The sequence below is a fragment of the Chiloscyllium plagiosum genome, chromosome 24, assembly GCF_004010195.1.
Source record: "Chiloscyllium plagiosum isolate BGI_BamShark_2017 chromosome 24, ASM401019v2, whole genome shotgun sequence".
In the NCBI taxonomy this organism is placed as follows: Eukaryota; Metazoa; Chordata; class Chondrichthyes; order Orectolobiformes; family Hemiscylliidae; genus Chiloscyllium; species Chiloscyllium plagiosum.
In genome coordinates, this window is record NC_057733.1 from 48,393,727 (window position 1) to 48,415,972 (window position 22,246).

General features: G+C 41.7%; 1 protein-coding gene across 3 annotated transcripts in view; it reads right to left on the reverse strand.

Moving 5' to 3' along the window:
* Nucleotides 1–22,246, reverse strand: part of smurf2 (SMAD specific E3 ubiquitin protein ligase 2) — a 297,299-nt gene that overhangs the window by 101,379 nt on the left and 173,674 nt on the right. For all 3 annotated transcript variants that reach the window (XM_043715043.1, XM_043715044.1, XM_043715042.1), the window contains 2 exons: nt 2,469–2,534; nt 1,631–1,715 (listed from right to left, as the gene is read on the reverse strand). In XM_043715043.1, the coding sequence (XP_043570978.1) occupies nt 1,631–1,715; nt 2,469–2,534 (151 nt within the window). The remainder of the gene's footprint in view (nt 1–1,630; nt 1,716–2,468; nt 2,535–22,246) is intronic.

Here is a 22,246-nt window from a genome sequence, read left to right on the forward strand (position 1 = left end):
CTTTATTTAACTGTAACACCATTACATCCGATTTTGCCTTCTCTCTTTCAAAGTGCAGACTGAACTCTATCATATTATGATCGCTGCTTCCTAAGTGTTCCCTTACTTTAAGATCTTTTATAAAGTCTGGTTCATTACATAGCACTAGGTCCAAAACGACCTGCACCCTTGTGGGCTCCATGACAAGCTGTTCCAAAAAGTCATCCTGTAAGCATTCCAAGAATTCACTTTCTTTGGATCCACTTGGAACATTATTTATCCAGTCCACCTGCATATTGAAGTCCCCCATGATCACCGTGACCTTGCCTTTCTGACATGCCTTCTCTATTTCCCAGTACATGTTGCGCCCCTGGTCCTGACCACTGTTAGTTCTGTACATAATTCCCATTATGGTTTTTTTGCCTTTGTGGTTCCTCAATTCCACCCACACAGACTCCACATCATCCGACCCTATGTCATTCATTGCCATAGATTTAATTTTGTTCTTAACTAACAAGGCCACTCCGGCCCCCTGCCCACCTCCCTTTTCGATAAGTTGTAAATCCTTGGATGTTTAACTGCCAGTCCTGAACCCCCTGCAACCATGTCTCTGTGATGCCTACCACATCATAATCATTCACGATGATCTGTGCCGTTAGTTCATCTATTTTGTTAAGAATGCTACGAGCATTCAGGTAAAGTGCCTGAATGCTAACTTTCTTATCATTAGAGATATTGGAAGTCATAAGATGTCCTAAGTTATCCTTCCTTTTTGCTGCATTCCCAGTCTGCCTCGAGTTAAAATCCACCTGCACATATGCTATCCTGTTGCTTATCTTTCCATTTAACTCCATACTCCGTCGCTTTCACTTTCCCTTCCCCCCAACTCAGAAGTTTAAGGGGGTTAAAGGTTCAAGAACACTGCTGCTTCTGGGTAATTTTAGTTTTCAAATAAGTTAACCAAAACTTTACTGAAGCATAAAAATCAGTTCAACAAGTTAACACCAGCTCCAATGGTTTATGTACCAATTTTAAAGCAGAATACCCTGGCCTATATTTTGTCAGCACAACAGCAGAATCACAAAACCATCTGTTTGGTGTAGTTTACAAACTATTCTTATGTGTCCTGACTTATTTGAAGCAAGGCACCTAGATAAAATAATTCAGCAATAAAACTGGCTTATAAATTGTGCATTAAAAATGCTAGAATAATAACAGTAATTATATTTTGTTGAAGAGAAGGTGAACAAGATCCTGTTGCAACAGAAACTGGAAAAGCTAGGATAAAATAAGCTTGAAATGCAGTTTAAAGTGGAGTTTAAAATGGAACTCTAATTGGAATGAAGTTGAAAACTGGGAGGGAAGTTGGAATGAAGTTGAGAACTGGGAGGGAAGTTGGTGTCTAGGCACAAATCCATTGATTCAAGATGAATTTTTCAGATAACTCGAGTAGAATTTTCTCACTCCTTACATATATCTTGAAACATTCTAATTGGAACATCATCCACCGTATCCAGTAGTATGAAATGGAATCAAGTGCTCTAGTACTCAAGTTATAATCAGCTTGCACTACAACAAATGTGCTATTATGCAACATTTTACAGTTGCTTCAAGTTCTTAATCACCCATAATACAACCAGCCCTTTCTTACCCATCTGGCAAATCATTGTCAAACAGACGGCTGCAATCCACAACAGGACCTCCACTGCCTATCCGATCCCTAGATTGAAGGCTTACTGTTAAGAGATAAAGAAGAATTCATTTCACTCAATACACCTCTTACCAATTTTCCTTGTAATTAGGAATAGAAATAAGTTAGATGAATACATTAAATAAACAATTATAGTTTATCTTTCTCTTTTTCTACTTATCCTGTGTCAAATGTTATTCAACTGAAAACAACACATAGAGGAAAAGACCTTTCAGTCATCTTGAACTGGTTTTATCACTCAACTAGATTACAGTAATCTATACCTCAACTCCTTTGTCTTGTCTTTGTGTTATATCCCTTGATGTCCTGACCTAACAAAATCTTGCAAGATTCAACTGATCCGAAATACTAAGGTTTTGGGTATAACGTTCAAAATTCCAATGACCCTTACTGTTGAAAGTGTTCTCGATTTTGCTTGCTTTCTAAATGGCCTAGCTGCAATTCTGCAATTATGTCTCCTTGTTCTGCAATTTCTTGGCAAATATCATGCCTCAACCTTCTGTAATAATTTTAATTGTTGAAAAGTATTCAAGTCTGATTTTCCCTCAAATGATTTCCTGCAGATGAAAATACATGTTTCACTTGTCTATTTCATGATTCATTTCACCATGTGAGATTAAAAGATCACTCTCCAACAATCTTGCACACAAATTTCAATCACATGCTCCAACATCATGAAACAGACGAAGTGGAATAATAGGATATCCAATTTTACATCAATGTTAAAAATATTCCAATAATTGTTTATACACTTCAAAACAAAAATGTTTATACATACCTACTATCTGTCCCCTTACAGTATCATTGTCATTAGGGCTTAGTTTGCATAGATCCAGTCTCTGGTCTGTGAAAAATGAAAATGTTTATTATGTTTCTTCTTAGAAGTATTCAGCAGTTCAAGGAATTTCAGACCCAATATTAAGCTTTTGCCAAAGTGAACAATACTCATTATGGATTGCTTATAATATATTTAACAGATTAGAGGCTAGTATGCTGAACAGGACAAAAAGGAGCAGGAGTAGAACGTACGGCTCTTTGGACCTACACCAACATTCAACATCATTGTTGATCTTCCACTTCAAATCCACTTTCTTGTCCTGTTACAACAGGGGTAAATCCCCCTGCTTAATTTAAACCAGCAACAAAGGAAAGATTTATCCCATGCAGTAATCTGTGAAAATTCGAGGCCAAGAACTATTTAAAGTAAAAATTAACAACTTTATTTTTTAAAGTATAAGAGAATAATTAACTAACAGCTATTTACAACTCTTTCCTCTAACCTATCTTTTAATTTCCCTTCTATAATACTCGTCCAATAAAACCCTCCGATTAAGATTTACTAAAAAATTCAAATTTCGAAACCAGCTAGCTGTTGAATCTTCTCATTATATCTTCCTCTATAGATTTGCTGCCCAGGTCAGTGTTAATGTTTTTCTCTGTGCAAACTCCTTCTCTAGACAAGTACCCCTCAGAGTTCTGACTAGCAGCCGACATCTGTTGGTCTTTTGGCAGTTATCCTCGAACGGTTCAATTTATCCCGGTCTTATGCCCCCAAAGCATAATGTAAGCTGATTGGTCGCATGCAAATTTGTTTTTGTCTCCAGGCAACCAGCTACCCTAGCTGCTGGACCAAAAGGTATCTTCTTCAGGACACTTGGTGCTGTCGGATAGTTCTGCTAGCTTTTAACTTTCTTGAAGATACAGTAAACCCATATCTTCGTAATAACTCTCTCATATCCTTGATCAAAAACATCTATTATACACTCAATAACAGTGCTGTGGAACTGAGCATTCCAAAAATACATAAATTTTTGAATAGAGAGTGTCTAATTTTATTCATGGATAGCCAAACTTATTCTGAGGCTGAAACTCCTAGTCCTGGAGTTCGCTAGCAGGAAAAACATCCTCCCCAGTATTTCCCCGAGCAAAACCCTTAAAATATTTTTGTTTTGCCACTTTTTTTTTCCCCTTTTAAGTCCACCAAAACATGCTCCAGTATAGCGAAAACACAGACAACTAACAGGAAATGTGGAAAAATTGTCCAGAGACACCTTGTACACAAAAAATAGGTCAATTCCAGCTGAACCAATTACTGGTTCTCAATTATCAGTCATGGAAGGGAACATCAACTGTGAGATCAAGCAGCACTTCCTTCACAATAACCTTATCACTGGGTTCCGCCAGGGTCACATGTCAGCATTGGTTCAAACATGGACAAAACTGAATTCCAAAGCAGAAGTGAGAGGGATTCCCCTCAAGGTGAAGGTTGCATCTTATCATGTGTAGGAATCCTGCAAAACTAGCTTCAAAGGGTATCAGAGCAAAACTTCTTCACTAGTTCACCTAGCACAAAGGAAAATGGTTGTGGTTGTTGGAGACCAGTCATCTGAGCTCGAGGAATCATTGTAGGGATATCTCAAGATAGTGGCTGAGAGCCAACCATCTTCAGTTGCTTCATCAATGACCAATGATATCAGAAGTGAGACGTTTGCTGATACTTACACAATGTTTTGCATCATTCACGACTCCTCAGATACTGAAGCAGCCAATGTCTCAATTCAGCAATACCTGGTCAATGTCCAGATTTGAGCTGACAGGTGGCAAGTAACATTCATGCCTCACAAGTGGCATAATGACCATATCCAACAAGATAATATGTTCCTATCAGTGTGAAGGGTAAGGCTGATAGATGTAGGAAACACTGAATGACTACAGAAACTGGGGCTCTGGCCAAGAAAAAGGAGGCATATGGCAAGTATAGACAGCGGAGGTCGAATGAATCCCCTCGAGGAGTAAAAGGGCAGTAGGAGTATACTCAAAAGGAAAATCAGGAGGGTAAAAAAGGGACGCGGGATAGCTTTGGTAAATAGGGGAATCCAGAGATTCTACAAATATATTAAAAGGCAAAAGAGTAATGAGGGAGAGAATAGGGCCTCTTTAAGCTCAACAAGGCCATCTATGTGTGGAAATGTAGGAGATAGGCGAGATACTAAATAAGTATTTTGCATCAATATTTACTACGGAAGCTAGAGAACTTAGATCAATTAAACGGTGATATCTTGAAAAATGTCCATATTACAGAGGTGGTGCTGGAAGTCTTAGAACGCACGAAGGTGGATAAATCCCCGGGACCTGAGCAGGTGCATCCCAGAACTTCATGGGAAGCTGGGGTGGTGATTGCTGGGCCCCTTGATGAAATACTTATATCATTGATAGCCACGGGTGAGGTACTGGAAAACTGGAGGGTGGCAAATATGGTGCCATTATTTAGGGAAAGTGGTAAGGAAAAGCCAGGGAACTATGGACCAGTGGGGTTCATGTCAGCAGTGGCTAAGTTGTTGGAGGGGATTCTGAGGGACAGGATTTACATGTGTTTGGAAAGGCAAGAACTGATTAGGGATAGGCAATATGGCTTTGTGCGTGGGAAATTGTGCCACACTAACTTGATTTGATTCTTTGAAGTAGTAACAAAGAGGAACGATGAAAGCAGAACAATGGAAGTTGTCTGTATGGACTTCAGCAAAATGTTCAACAAGATTCCACATGGTAGACTGGTTAGCAAGGTTAGATTGCATGGGAGCTAGCCATTTGGATGCAAAATTGGCTTGAAGGTAGGAGATAGAGGGTTGTGGAGTAGAATTGTATTTTGGACTAGAAGCCTATGATCGGCAGTGTGCTATAGGATTAGTCCTGGGTCCACTGCTTTTTTTCATTTATGTAAATGATTGGAACGTGAATAGGAGGAATGGTTAGTAAACTTGCAGATGACACCAAAATCGGTGGTGTAGTGGACAGTCAAGAGGTTATCTCAGAATACAATGGGATCTTGATCAGATGGGCTGAACGACTTTGGATTGGCAGATGGAGTTTAATTTAAATAAATGTGGGGTATTGCATTGTGATAGGACAAATCAGGGCAGGATTTATACGCTCAATGGTAACATCTTAGGGAGTGTTGCTGAACAAAGAGATCTTTGTTGTGCAGGTTTATAGTTCCTTGAAGGTAGAGTCACAGGTATACTGGGTAGAGAAGGCGGCATTTGGTACACTTGTGTTTATTGGCCAGTGCATTGAGTATAAGGGTTAGGATGTCATGTTGCAGCTGTATAGGACATTGATTAGGACACTTAGAGGTTTATAAATTCATGAGGGGCACGGATAGGGTGAATAGCCAAGGTCTTTTGCCCAGGGTAGGGGAGTCCAAAACTTGAGGGCATAGGTTTAAGGTGAGAGGGGCAAGATGTAAAAAGGACCCAAGGAGCAACTTTTTAACACACTGGGTGGTATATATGGAAGTGGAGGAGGCTGGTACAATTACAACATTTAAAAGGCACACTTGTATAGGTACGTGAATAAGAAGGGTTTAAGGGATATGGGCCAAATGCTGGCAAATGGATTTAGATTAATTTAAGATATCTGGTTGACATGGATGAATTGGACTGAAGGGTCTATTTCCATGCTGTACAACTCTATGACACTATGAGAGAGGATTTAACTATTGCCCCCACTAACAATATCCTTCGGGGGTTATCATTGACCAGAACCTAAAATGGACTAGTCATATAAATGGTGTGCATACAAGAGTAAGTCAGAGGCTTTGAGTCCTATAGTGAGGGACCCACTTCTAGACTCTCCAAAGCCTCTCCCAGCATGTACAAAGCACAATTCAGGAGAGTGATGGAATAGTTCCCATCTGCCTGGGTGACTGCAGCTCCAACAACTCTCAAGAAGCCTGAAGCTAACTTCAAAGCAGCCTAATTGACTTTGTGGATGTGGTGCCATTCTTTCCCTTCACCACTGATGCTCAGTAGCAATAGCATATACCATCAATAAGAAGCACTCCATAAACTTACCAAGATTCCTTAAACAGCATTTCCAAGTTAACAACCACTACTATATTAGAAGAACAAAGCCACCACCTAAAAGCTCCCCTTTAAGCCACTCAATGTTCTGACTTGGAAATATAGTGCCATCCTTCAGTGTCACTGGGCCAAAATCCTGGAACTCCATCCCTAACAGCATTGTGGATCTATCTGCAGCAAATGGACTGCAGCAGTTCAAGAAGGCAGCTCACCACCACTTCCTCAAGGTTAACTGGTGTGGGCAATAAATACTGGCCCAACCAGAGACACCCACATCCCACAAATCAACAACAGTAAAGTCACCACAGTGTTACGAGACCATGGGACTGCTCTCTCATGAGATATTGAGAATGTGTGTAGGGAAAGAGTTAAGTTTTGGGTTTTGTGAAACAAGAGGTTCAGCTGAGCATGACTCAGATCAGATAAGAATTTGCAGTTAACAATGGGGGGCTGGAGGCAAGAGTAGTCAGTTAACAAGATGGAAAAGCATTCATTATGTAGAACCATTTAATAATATTGGAAGCATTCAGTATGTAAGGTCAGTTAACAAGGTGGAAAGTATGCATTATGTGAAGCCAGTTATTCATTGTGTAACATCAGATGGCTTAATCTTTACTATTGACACTCCCTGATTATAATGGTCACCCAATCAATATGTGTTTTGCCTTATCTAGATGCTCCTCCCTGTAAAATGACTATATAATTCACTAAGAAACTGCTGTTTGAGAGAGACCAAGAACTCTCATCTCTGTACACATGGGTGATCATTCTCTCCCTGCAGGACCTGGAATAAAGATGAAGCAGGTAAAACTATACTGTCTCTCTGAGCATTTTGCTTGGGTTGGGGGAGGGGGAGGAATGGGATGATAATATATTCTTCTGGTGATGGAAGAATTTGAGAAGTTGAATCTTCACGGTAACCTCAACCGGTGATGTTGGCATCACTCTGCTTCACAAACCAGCCTTTCAGCCAATAGAACTAAACTGACCCCCAATGAGTAATAGTAATTGAACAAGAACTAATGGGCATCAGACAGCACCTGATAACTCTATTACATAGAAGAAATGTAGTTTTGTTTAACATTTAATATATCACACTAATGAATACAGGTTATTTATTGACCGCAGATGAGATTTCAGCGCTTCCTTGTGTTATCCGGCCTTAAAATTTTTCCTGTACTAATAAGTTTTCCCTCAACAAGCGTTTTTATATTCTCTCTAAATTATATGAAACATCTCATTCAAAGGGTAATGAGATTCAACACTTTTTCGGAAGAACTTGAAGGCTTTGGAGGAAGGTTCAGAAAGATTTACCAGATGGTTCGATGGCAGCAGGGATTAAGTCATGTTGATAGACTGGAGAAGCTGAAATTATCCTCCTTAGAGCAGACTGCTAAGAGGAGTTTTGATGAAAATGCTTGGAATCATGAAGTGTTTAGCTAGAGTGGAGAAGAGAGTGGTTGTTTCCAATGGTTTAAGGTTCAATAACTAGAAGGCTCACTTCTGAAGTGGTAGGCAAAAGAACCAGAACGAATGTGGAAAAATTGAATTTATCAATGAGGGTTAGGATTTCAAATGCGCTTATAGGATGAAGAAGCTTTCAAAATTGGAACTGGAAATACACTTGAAGGAAAGAAAAACATCTGTGATGCACACAAAGAGCAGAGAAATCGGATGAACACAATTGCTCTTAGATCCACTTTCTGTGCTATATCATTCCATGATATTATCAACCAATGAACCCACTAGCAATAGCTTATGCTTGAGACAAACTCATTTTAAGTTGAACCAGGCTTGAATAGTACCCCAGTGAGGCAAAGTAAAATTGGAATTTCGTTGAATCTTATATATGAAGACAATTTTTCTGCGAAAGCAATTGGGAAAAAAGAAATGGAAAAATTAGAGAGAAACAAATTGGTTAACTTTCTGACAGTAGGTGTCAGTATGTTTCATTAATTTGATCTCACCATTGTTGAGAATTGAAAACAAAACAGAACTCCAGCATTCACAGATATTTTCTAATCAATCTGTTCAGAAATATTATTACACACCTCTGGAGGAGATGGGACTTGAAACTGGATCTCTTGGCTCAGAGGTAAGGGCACTATCACTGTGCCACAAAAGCCCTGCCATTTATATACTGATTTTCACAATTTCATGACATCACTTCCAAACAATGATGCATTTTTGAATACGTAGTGAGGTAGATTTGTGGTATATGGTTATTATTTTGGGAACTTGACAATGAAGGAAAATCAGATTTCAGTCTTCATTTCTTTGGAGGTGACTTAATTTTCTGACCTTTGTTTAGAAAGTATTTTAAGAAATGAACCAAAGACAGCATTTTCAATAATGGCATATGACAAACTAAATGACTATCAGCTACCTGAGAACTCAATTACTGAACGTTTACAAAGTTGAGTTTTATGAAACAGAAACAAATGATAAGTGACCATGAATAGGTTGAATTCTGAAGAAAAGTCATCCTAGCAGGAAGGGCATTTTCTGACTGCCAGGGTGGGAAATAAATCTACTTCAGCAGTTCAGAGAGAAGAGATGGGTAAAATCAGTTTAAGGGCAATAACTGAAAAAGAGTTAAGTGATGATAAGGGACAATGCTAGGAAAATCTTTCTTCTTGCCGTTCATGTTAAGATCCTCAAAGTTTGGGAGAAGATTTGTAGCTCGGGTGCTCGTTGTTGTGGTTCGCCCAGCTCGATGAACAGAACCACAACATGTTAAGATCCTTCTAAATTGTCATATATGCATTTATCTATGCTTTGTTACTTTTCTTGTGTGTACTTCACCTGTGTATTTCTGTTAAAAGAAGTTTTACAATAAATATGTTCATAGGAAATAGGAGTAGAAGCCAGCTATTCGACCCCTCAAGCTAGCCTTGCCATTCAGCAAGATCATTGTTGATATACCTCAGGCCACAACTTCTCTTTTAAGCCAGTTGATCATAGCCTCAACTACTCAATATTTCAAATATCTACCTCCTCTAAATACTTTGTGATCTAGCTTCTACAACTGGCTGCGGTAGAGAATTACAGAAAGTAACTAATGACTGCTAGAAGCAACTCCTTCATGTCAGTTTTAATGAATTCCCCGACTTATATTGTAACTCGGTCCCCTGGTTTGAGATTTTCCCCCTGCCCCAGCAGACATATCTTCCCAAAATCTACTCTGTTTAATATTCTCAGAATCGCCTCTCACCTATTTTGTGTCAACAGCAAATCTAGACACATTACAATCTGTCCCTTCCTTCAAGTCATTAACATAGAGAGTAAATAATCTATGTTTACTGATCCTTGAGGCACTTTACTAGTTATATCTTTCCAACCTGAAAAAGATGCATTAATCTGGACTCAGTGTCTTCTGTGCTCACCTTAATCCATGCTAATACATTAATCCCAATAGCATGAGCTATCTCATGCAGAAAAACTAGAGGTCATAGGTTTAAGGTGAGGGGGGAAGGATTTAAAATGGACTCGAGGCAACTTTTTCCACAGAGTGGTGCATGCATGGAATGAGCTGCCAGAGAAAGTGGCAGAGACTGGTACAATTACAGCATTTAAAAGGATGGGTATATGAAAACAAAGGGTTTAGAGGGATATGGGTTAAATGCTGGCAAATGGGACTAGGTTTATATAGGATATCTTGTCTGCATGGACGAGTTGGACAGAATGTCTGTTTCCATGTTGTTCGCCTCTATGTCAATATCAAAAAAAAATCTGGGATTAAGGGTCTAATAATGACCATGAGAAAAACCCATCTGGGTCATGAATGTCCTTACCTGGTCTGGCCTACATGTGACTCCAAACCCACAGCAATGTAGCTGATTCATAACTGCCCTCTGAAATGGCCTATCAAGCCATTTAGTTGTAACACCCACTAAAAGGAAAAAAAGGGAATAAAAGTGGCCCACGTGGCATTGATCTAGGCACTGGAAACGACAGTAACCAAAGACAAAACAAAACAAAAAATTGCCATTCCTTGACTGTAATTCCTGGAATTCCCACCCTAACAGTATTACCTGTTTACCTACAGACTGCAGCAGTTCAAGGTGGCAGCTGCTCACCATCACCTCTAAGAACAACAAGGGATGGGCTATAAATGCTGACCCAGCTAGCGATGCCCATCCACCTTTCAAGCAGCACATGATGGAGTGACTTCTGGAAACCAAATACACTATATGGGTTCCCCTTTTTCAATTCTGCTTATTATTTCTTCAAAAGGGCTCTGGTAAGTATTTCGTACATGATTGCTCTTCACAAAATTTATTTGATTATATCAAGCTTTTTTAAACGTCCTGCTTGTTCTTCCTTAATAATGGACTCTTATCATTTTCCTAACAAATGAGAATGACCATCAAGGAAACTAAATTGCAAAACAAAAATTTTGATCTATCAAATTAGTTTTCACTCAGAAATCTGATTTGTCCAGTATTACCATTAACTAGGATCATAACAGTAGTTACCGTTTCGTGCAGGAACTTTACACATGGTCATGTCCCACAAACAGTAATGTAATAATGGTTAGATAATCTGTATTGATTTAGAGATAAACGCTGGCCTTCTTCAAAAGGATTTCCTTCCTAAAAGTGGCAGGAGATCTCTTACCTCCACTTACCATCAACCAGCCACTTGCTCAGTATTATGTAGGAATGGCAACCGAGAATCTGTGCTTCACCACCATGAAGCCACAAGTTACTGATTTGGAATGAGGTGCTCCCCAGTAAGGCATTACTAACATTTTACTTGAGGAATTAATTATCAAGCATTCTCTAATCACCAAGTAGTTAACTTATAACTTCATGTAACAACTTTAGTGTTCATTACAGGTGCATAAACATAACTAAATATAGTTTTATGCTTTCATAAACTATTATGGGAAATCTGGAGTGAATCTTCTGATAAATGGAATTTACATTGCAATACGTTCAGAAGGAAACTTAATAGGCAGGAAAAAGAGATATAAATAGTCAAAACGCACAAAATATCTGGCAGCATGATGACGGAGTAAATTGGAGCAACATTCTGAAAAAATGATGAGGTGGATCTCATTGGCTACCATTTGATTGCAGATAGTAAAGGGGACAAGAAAAGTCACAGAAAGGACCAACCATCATCCCTCTGACACACCACCACAAGACAACTTTCACATTTTTCAACAAGTAGTTTGGAACATTGTTTTTGCACACAAAGACAGCAAATATGAACACTAATAAGCCATTCAGCCCTTCACATCTGCTCCACCATTTGATAAGAAAATGGGCACCATTAATTGCAAACTTGCACCTGCTGGTTATAATTAAAATCAAACTTTTAAATATTTGGTAATAACTCAAGTAGTACGGCAAGGTCTCTACCTAAAGAAGCTGTTGGGGGTCTGGTTCCTCAAGGGAGTGCAATCAGGGCAACTTTTGTGGCAATAGAAGCAGCTCCACTGTGCAGGAGTGGAGGAAGAAAAAAAGTAAGAGCAATAGAAATTGGGAATCCATTATTTAGGAGGAATAGAGAGGTGTTTCAGTGGCGGTAGAAATGGCACCAGGATAGAATGTTATCACCTGGTACCAGGGTCAAGGATATCAGAACACCTGCAAGACATTCTGAATAGCCAGATGTCAAGTTCCACATAGATACCAATGTCATGGTCAGTAAGAGAAATAAGGTCTTGGAACCAAAATTTAGGTAGCAAGGTGGAAAATTAGCAGGGAAGACCTCAAATATAATAATAACTGGATTACTCCCAGTACTACATGCAAGGTAGCATAGAAAGATAAGCTAGATTACTGCAATGCTGGAAAGATGGTACAAGAGGGAGAATTTTAGGTTCCGAGGACCCTGAGAGAAGATGGAAGATCTTGGAAGTCAGAAATTGTGCAAACCGGATGGTTGGACCTCAACAGAGCTGCGACTGAGATTCTTGAGGGTGTTTTGCTAGTGCTGTAGGGAGGGCCTGAAAGTAACTTGGAAAGGATGTGGGAACGGAGATAATATTTTACAAGAATACCAAGATTCACAAAATACTTGGACAGACTGATAGCACTAGCATAGAGAACAGGAAGTGAATACATGAAGTTGTAGTATGTGAGAAAGCAATGAAGTCTAAATCAGGGTTTTTGTGCTTGGATGAGAATGCATAGAGTAGAGGAAGGGGATTTACAGAAGAAACGATGTGTGGAAACACACAAAGACAGCAAATAGGAACACTAATAAGCCATCAGCCCTTTATGTCTGCTCCACCATTCGATAAGATCATAATAAATAATCCTACTCAGTACCCTGCTCCTGCATATGTTCTGTCCTCCAAGATACCTTTAGACATAAGATCTTTATCTCTCTCCTTGTTGAAAACATTCAACATTTTGGCCCTTGGTTCTGGATTCCACAGTCACTGGGAACATCCTTTCTGCACTTACCCAGTCTAGTCCTGTTAGAACCTTTCATTATGCAGACCATCATATCATTTTCCTTCTTCCTGCATATTTATATTCAATGGCTGGTGTACAGGGACATCCAGGTCTCACTGCATTTCCCGTCTCCAAATCTATCGCCCTTCAGATGCCTATCTGCCTTCCTATTTTTGCTTCTAAAGTGGACAATCTCACAATTATCCTTCACTTGGCATGCATTTGCTCAATCACACAACTTGCCCAAATCGCACTGATGCATCTCTATATCCTCCTCACAGCTCAACCTCCCAACCAACTTTGTGTCATCTGCAAAGTTGGTGATATTACATTTAGTTCCTGCATCTAAATCATTTATATTGTGAATAGCTGGGGTCCAAGCACTGATCTGTGTTACCCACGGGTCACTGACTGCCACTCAGAAAATGCTCCACTTATTTCTACTTTTAGTTTCCTGTATGCGAGTCAGTTCTTGATCCATGTCTGTATGCTACCCCCAATGCCATGCACTTCATGTTCTAAATGTCCAAGTAAATCACATTCACTGGTGCCCCCAATCAACATTATACCCTGAACAAGTTCCAATAGATTTGTCAAGCATAATTTCCTTTCCCTAAGTGCTGATTCTGTCCAATCCTGCCACTGTTTTCCAAGTGCTGTTGTGGTAATAGCAGAAACATGACTCAAAGAAGCATAAGACTAAATGTGATATATTTCTGGGTGCAAAGTGTTCATAAAAGATAGAAAAGGAAATAAAAGGAGAGATTAGCAGCATTTGTTTAAGGAGATCATTCCAAAGTTAGAAAAAGAAGATTTCACATGGTTCAAAGACAATTTGACTAGATCTAAGGAACGAAAAGGTGTACCACATTGCTTGGTATAGCACACAGACCACCAACTGGTGGGAAGGACGTAGAGGAACAAATCTGTAGAGAAATCACAGTGAGAAGTCAACATGGCAGTACAGCTTTAATGTGGAACTTTAATTCCAAATATAGATTTATATTGGTAACTGAAGGGGCTGTGAGGGGTACAGAGTCATACAACATGGAATTAGAACCTTTGGTCCAACTCATCCATGCTGACCAAGCTTCCAAACTAAACTAGTCCCATTTGCCTGCATTTGGCCCAAATCCCTCTAAACTTTGCCTTTGATGTACCTGTCCAAATGTCTTTTAAATGCTGTAACAGTACCTGCATTTACCACTTCCTCTGGCACATCATTCCAAATACGAAACACCCTGTGTGTTTTACTAGATTGTGTTCAGGTGAATTTCCTACAGCCATGCTTATTTAGTCCAATAAGGGTGACAATGTTTGACTTGGTTCTTGAAATAAAGTTAGCCAAGTTAATCAAATGTCAGTGGCTGGGGGGAATCATTTAGGAGATATGGATCATAGTATTGTAAGGTTTAGGATGATGGTGGTGAAGGACAATTGTCAGCCCAGGACAATAGTCAACTTGCCTTGTGCTAACTTTTGTGGGGCAAGAATGGAGCTGGACAAGATAGACTGGAATGAAAGGTTAATGGAAAAAACTGTAACTGAGCAATGGGCTCAGGGAGGAGAGCAGATAGTTTAAAAGAGGAGATACTTTGGTTAAGGTATATTCACTCAAAAGGTAAAGAAAGATCAAACAAATCCAGAGGTACCAAGATGACCAAAGAGGTAGAAATTAAGAAAGAAGAAAAAGTGTACTTAAGATAAATATCAGATAGAAAATACACTTGACAACTAAGAGAAAGTCAGAAGGTTCAGCAGGAAGGGAGGTAAAAAGGCACATCAGAGAAGCAATGAGGAATTATGAAAAAAAGATTTGAATCCAACAAAAAGGAGGAGTTCCAAAGTCTTCCATAGGCATAAAAATAGTAAAAGAGTGGCAAAAGGAGGACTGGGCTGAAAAAAGGCATTATACATGGATGCAGTGAGCGAGGCTGAGGTATTAAATTAATATTGTACATTTGCCTTTATGAGGGAGGTAGATGCGACCCAGGCCATGGTGACAAAGATGGCAAATCTGTCACTGGAAGGGTTCAAAACAGTTAAGGAAGTAGCATCAGATAGACTACCAGTGCTTATATTAACGAGACTTTATAACTGAGATACACCAATGATACTGAATGGAGTGGAGTGGAAACTGCAGGTATCCATAATCTTGCAGTGTCTCCTAAACTTGGGAGATGAAACAGAACTGAAGAATTGCAAATATCATATTCTTGATCAAAAAAGTTGCAGAGAAGCCCAACAGTTACAGACCAGCCAGTTTAACTTCAGTGTTAAGGAGGCTTCTAGAACAATTAATTTTAACAGTGATAGCCCTATTGGCTCTGCAAAGTCCTCCTTACTAACATCTGGGGACTAGTGCCAAAATTGGGAGAGCTGCCTCACAGACTCATCAAGCAACAGCCTGACATTGTCTGTAAGGTATGATTCTGTGAGTATGACTATGTCCCAGATACCACTATCACCATCCAGTCTCACTGGCAGGACAGACTCAGCAGAAGTAGCAGCACAGTGGTATACCGGAGGGAGTCGTTCTGGGAGTCCTCGACATTGACTCTGGACCTCATGAAGTCTCAAGGCTTCAGGTTAAACATGGTCAAGGAAACCTCCTATAGATTACCACATACCGTCCTCCTTCAGTTGATGAATCGGTACTTCTCCATGTTAAACAACACTTAGAGGAAGCACTGGGGTGGCAAGGGCACAAAATGTTCTCTAGGTGGGGAATTTCAATGTCCGGCAGTAGTACTCCAGATCAAGCTGGTTGGGTCCTAAATGATATAGCTGCTCGACTGGGTCTGCGGCAGGTGGTGAGGGAACCAACAAGAGGGAAAAACATACTTGACCACATCCTTACCAATGTACCAGCTGCAGATACACTTGTCCATCTGGAAGAGTGACCACTGCACATCCTTGTGGACACAAAGTGCCACCTTCACAATGAAAATGTCCTCTTTTGTGTGGCACTATCACTGTGCTAAGTGGGACAGACTTTGAATAGACCTAGCAACTCAAGACTGGACATCCATGAGGCACTGTGGGCCATCAACAGCAGCCGAATTGCACTCCAGCACAATCTGTAACCTCATGACCCAGCATATCCCCATCTCAATCATTACCATCAAGCAGGGGATTAACCGTGGTTCAATGGAGAGTGCAGGAGGGCATCCAAGAGCAGCACCAGACATACCTGAAGATGAGATGTCAACCTGGTGAAGCCACTAACAAGGACTACCAGAGACTGAACGCCAAGTCTCCAACACCACATCCAACCTCCCCCTTGCCCATGACCTCACCATGACCCATTCTGCCAAAATCACTCACACCATCCGTGCCCTCATTGCCTCTGGTGATCTCCCCTCCACTGCCTCCAAACGTGTAGTCCCCCAGTCCTGCACTGCCCAGTTCTACCTGCTGCCCAAGATCCACAAGCCAAACTACCCCTGCCGACCCTTTGTCTCAGCTTGCTCCTGCCCCACCGAACTCATCTCATCCTACCTCGACTCCATCCTCACCTCTTAGATCAGGCACTTCCCACCGATATCTGTGACACCAACCACGCCCTCCATCTCTTCAATAACTTTCAGCTCCCCGGACCCAGTGCTTTATGTGCACCATGAACATGCAGTCCTTATACACGTCCATACCCCACAAGAATAGCTTCCAGGCCCTCCACTTCTTCCTCTCCAACAGACCCATTCAGTTCCTCTCCACCAATACTCTCCTTCGCGCTGCTGAACTGGTTCTCTCCCAACCACTTTTCCTTTAACTCCTCCCATTTCCTCCATATTCAGGGGGTGGTCCTGGGCACCCAGATGGGCCCCAGCTACCCCTGCTTCTTTGTTGGTTATGTCGAACAGTCCCTCTTCGGTACCTACACAGGCACTATACCCAAACTCTTCTGCCATTAAATCGATGACTGCATCGGTGCAGCATCCTGCACCCAGGCTGAATTGGAGCAGGTCACAGACTTCCACCTTGCTGTCAAATTCACTTGGTCCATCTTGGACACCTCCCTCCCCTTCTCTGACCTCTCCCTGTCCTCTCCAGATGGACGTTTACTACAAAACCCACAGACTCCCATAATTACCTGGACTACACCTCCTCCCATCCAGTATCCTCCAAGAACTCCATCCCATTCTCCCAATTCCTTCCCCACATCTGCTCAGACAAGGAGACATTCCACTCCCAAGCATCCCAGATATTCACCTATCCTCCCTCTATCATCCAGACAGCCCTCCACCACACCATCTCTATTCTCATTCCATGGCTCTAAATTCCCCCCCCTCCAAATGCAATAAAGACAAGAGTCCCCCATGTCCTCACTTACCACCCCACCGTCTCTGCATCCAAAACATCATCCTTAAACACTTCCACCAACTCCAACTAGACTCCACCACCAAAAACATTTTCCCCTCCCCACCCCTCTCTGCCTTCCACAAGGACCATTCCCTTCAACATTCCTTGTTCAGCGCCACTCTCTGCACCAAACCCCCGGACACCTTCCCCTGCAGCCGGAAATGATACAAAATCTGCCTGCACACCAGCCCCCTCAGCTCCATCCAGGGGCCACAAACAGTCCTTCCAGGTGAAACTGCCTCTCTTCCAACCTAGTTTACTGCATCAGGTGCTCCCGACGTGGTCTTCTCTACATTGGGGAGACCAAACGTAAACTTAGGGAACAGTTCAGCGAGCAACTTAGCCAGGCCCATAGGGGCCGACCGGACCTCCCAATCACCGCTCATTTCAATTCCCCTAACCACTCCCTTCCGACATGACCATCCTTGGCCTCCTCCACTGCCACAATGAACCAAACCGCAAATTGCAGGAACAACACCTCATCTTCTGCATGGGCAACCTACAACATTGAGCTCTCCAATTTCAAATAATTTCCCTTCCCATCCCCTAACTCCCTTCCCAGCCTCTACCCCTCCCCCTCCCTTCCAACAACTGGATTCATTCCTCCCATTGACCAACCAGGTCATACCCTCTACCTGTCTTCACCTATCCCCATCACCCCCTTTATCTGCAGCTCCCCCTATATCCACCCCCAGTCCCAAAGAAGGGTTACACCCGAAACGTTGACTTCTCCACCTGAATTGATGCGGGCTGGCCTTGTGTGTTCTTCCAGCCTCCTGCCTGTCTACTTTGGATTCCAGCATCTGCAGTCTTTTGGTCTTTAAACAGCATAAGCAGCAAGTGATAGTCAGAGCTGAGCAATCCATCAACCAATGGAACCGATCTAAGCTCTGCAGCCCTGCCACATCCAGTCGTGAATTGTGATGGACAATTAACAACTTACTGGAGGACGAGTCTCCATTAATATCCCCATCCTCAATGATGGAAGAGCCCAGGCCATCAGTGCAAAAGAGAAGGCTGAAGCTTTTGCAGCAATCTTCATCCAGAAGTGCTGAATGGCTGAACTATCTCAACTTCCACCAATGGTCCCCAGCATTACAGATACCAGTCTTCAGCCAATTCGATTCACTCCACATGATATCGAAAAACTGTTGGAGACACTGGATATTGCAAAGGCTATGGACCCTGACAACATTCCAGCAATAGTACTGAAGACTTGTGCTCCAAGCTGTTCCAGTACAGTTACAATACTGGTGTCCACCCAACAATGTGGAAAATTGCCCAGGCATGTCCTGTACATAAAAAGCAGGATAAATCCAATCTGGTCAATTACCTCTCCATCAGGCTACTCTTGATCATCAGTAAAGTGCTGGAAGGTGTGATCAACAGTGCTATCAAGCAGCACCTGCTCAGCAATAACTTGCTCAGTGATGCACAGTTTGGGTTCCGCCAGGGCCACTCAGCCCTGGACTTCATTACAGCCTTGGTTCAAACATGGTCAAAACAGCTGAATTCCAGAGGTCAGATAAGAGTGACAGCCCTTGGTATCAAGGAGCCCGAGCAAAACTGGAATCAATGGGTATTGGGGGCAAACCTTCTGGTGATTGGACCTGACACATTGGAAGATGGTCATGGTTGTTGGAGGTCAGTCATCTCAGCTCCAGGACAACTCTGCAGGAGTTCCTCAGGGCAGTGTCCTCGGCCCAACCATCTTCAGCTGCTTCATCAAGGGCCTTGCCCTTATGATTGAAGGAGAGTAGGGATGTTCACCGATGATTGCACAATGCTCAGCACCATTCACGACTCCTCAGTCCATGTTCAAATACAGCAAGATATGGACAATATCCCGGCTTGGGCTGACAAATGGCTAATAACATTCACACCACACAAATGCCAGGCTATGACCATCATAAACAAGAGACAATCTAATCACTGCCCCTTGGAATTCCACACTGTTGCCATTACTGAATCCTTCCCCCACCCCACCCCCCCTCATCAACATCCCAGAGGGGGTATCATTGACCAGAAACTAACTCATCACATAAACACAGTGGCTATAAGAGCAGGTCAGAAGCTAGGAATACTGCGGTGAGTAACTTGCCTCCTGACTCCTCAAAGCCTGTCCACTATTTAGAAGGCAAAAGTCAGGAGTGTAATGGAATATTTCCCACTTGGCTGGATGAGTGCAGCTCAAACAACAGAATAGCGGGTGCATGGAATGCACGGCCAGCAGTATTTGTAGAATCAGATACATTACGGGCACATAAGCGACTCTTGGATAGGCACATGGATGATAGTAAAATGTCGGGCACGTAGGTTAATTTGATCTGAGTGCAGGATGAAAGGTCGCCACAACATTGATTGTTATGTTCAAAACTTAAGAAACTTGAGACCATTCAGGACAAAGCAGCCTGCCTGATTGGCACCATAACCACAAGCATCCACTCCCTCCATCACTGATGCTCAATAGCACCAATGCATACTATGTACAAATGCACTGCAGAAATTCACCAAAGATCCTCAGACAGTATCTTCCAAACCCATGACCACTTCCATCTAGAAGGGCAAGGGCAGCAGACACCTTCAAGTCCCCCCCAAGCCACTCACCATCCTGACTTCGAAATAAATTGCCCTTTCTTCACTGTTGCTGGGGCAAAATCCTGGAATTCCCTCCCTAATGGCATTGTGGGTCAACCCACAGCAAGTGGACTGCAGTAGTTCAAGGAGGCAGCTCATCACTACCTTCTCAAGGGATGGGCAATAAAATGCTGGTCAGCCAGCAACACCCACATCCCACAAATGAATATTAGAAGAAAGATATAGTCAAATGGAAAAAGGCAGACTGATTAGGAAGAAACAATACAGACTTTGAAACAGGAAACCATGTTTAATGCTGCCCTGTTTTGTGGAGAGATAATAGAAAAGTTTGATAAGGATACTGCTATTGATGTGGTGTACATGGACTTCCAGAAGGTGCCTGATACAGTGCAACATAAAGTATAGCATGAGAATAATATACTTCATAGAATAAAAGTTACAGGAGCAAAGTGCATACAAAATTAGCTAGGTGATTATAAACGCACAGTAATGATCAATGGATATTTATCATGCTAGAGGAAGGTTTGTAGTGGAGTTCCCCAGGGGTTCTGTTGAGACACCTTGCTTTCAAAGTTGCGGACGGTACAAAACTTGGAAGAATTCTAAACAAAGAGAATGCTGCAGAACTTCAGAAGAACATCGACAAGTTGGTGGAGTAGACGGATAGGTGGCTGATGAATGTTAATGTAGAGAAGTGTGAGGTAATGCCTTTCAGTAAGAAAATTATGAACAGACAATTAAACAGAAGGTGTATAACTTTAAAGGAGATGCAAGAGCACAGGAACCCAAGCGCATATGTGCAGAAAGCAGTGAAGGTGAAGAAAGCAATTAGTAAAGTATACGGTACCCGGGATTTTATTAATAGTAGCAGTGAGTACAAGAGGAAGGATGCGATGCTCAACTTATATAGAACATATATTAGGTCTCAGCTACAATACTGTGTACAGTTTTGGTGCCAGGCTATAGGAATGATGTGAACAAGTTGCATTGAGTGGGAAAGAAATTTACAAGAGTGGTTCCAGGGGTGAGAAATTTCAGTTGAGGTTTGATTGGAGAAATTGGGTCCGTTCTTCTTGGAAAGACGCGACTAAGAAGAGCTCTGATAGATTCAAAATTATGAGGGGTTTAAATAAAGGAGATAGGGATAAACCACTGCCACTCTCAAAAGGATCAACAGCAAAACAGCAGAGATGTAAAATGATTTGCAGGAGAAGCAAATGCAAGGTGAGAAAATATTTTTTCATTCTTGTCTGGAATACACTGCTTGGAAGAGGAGTGAAGGTAGTTTCAATCGAGGCATTTAAGAGGGCATTGGATAACCATTAAAAAGAATGTTAAGTCACAATACTCAGAGAGCCAGTCAGACTTGATGAGCTAAATGGTCTCCTTCTCCCCCACTTCTGTGAAAAGATAGGGAGATGAAGAGAGTGCAGAAGAATAGGTATTATAGAATATGGAAACCCATTCGCAAGTTAACATTTTGGAATCTTTAAGAATAAAACAATAAGATATATGACTCTATGACTCTATATAGGAGCATAAAGTAGGCCATTCAGCCCATCGAGTCTGCTCCGCCATTCAATCATGACTGATAAGTTTCTCAACCCCATTCTCCCGCTTTCTCCCCATAACCCTTCACTACCTTGACAATTGAGAACCTATCCATCTCCATCTTAAATATACTCAATGACGTGGCCTCCACAGCGTTCCATGGTTGTGAATTCCTGGCCGAAGAAATTTTTCCTTATCTCCGTTCTACAAGGTCTTCTCTTTACTCTAAATCTGTGCCCTCAGGTCCTAGTCTCTCCCACCAATGGAAACAGCTTCTCAACATCTACTCTGTCCAGGCCATTCAGTATTCTGTAAGTTTAAATTAGATCCATGCTCATCCTTCTAAGCTCCACTGCATATAGACCCAGAGTCCTCAAACGTTCCTCATATGTTCAGCTTTTCATTCCTGGGACTATTCTCGCGAACCTCCTCTGAACATGCTCCAGGGCCAGTACATCCTTCCTGATCATGGGGCCCACAACTGCGCAGAGTACTCCAAATGTGGTCTGACCCGAGCTGTAGAGCCTCAGAAGTACATCCCTACTTTTATATTCAAGTCCTCTCAAAATAAATGCCAACATTGCGTTTGCCTTCCTAAGTACGGATTCAACCTGCAAGTTTACCTTTCGAGAGAATCCTGGACTAGAACTCCCAAGTGTCTTTCCACTTCAGACTTCTGAATTTTCTCCCCATTTAGAAAATTATCCATGCTTCTATTCTCCCAACCCAAGTGCATGATCTCACACTTTCCCACGTTGTACTCCATCTGC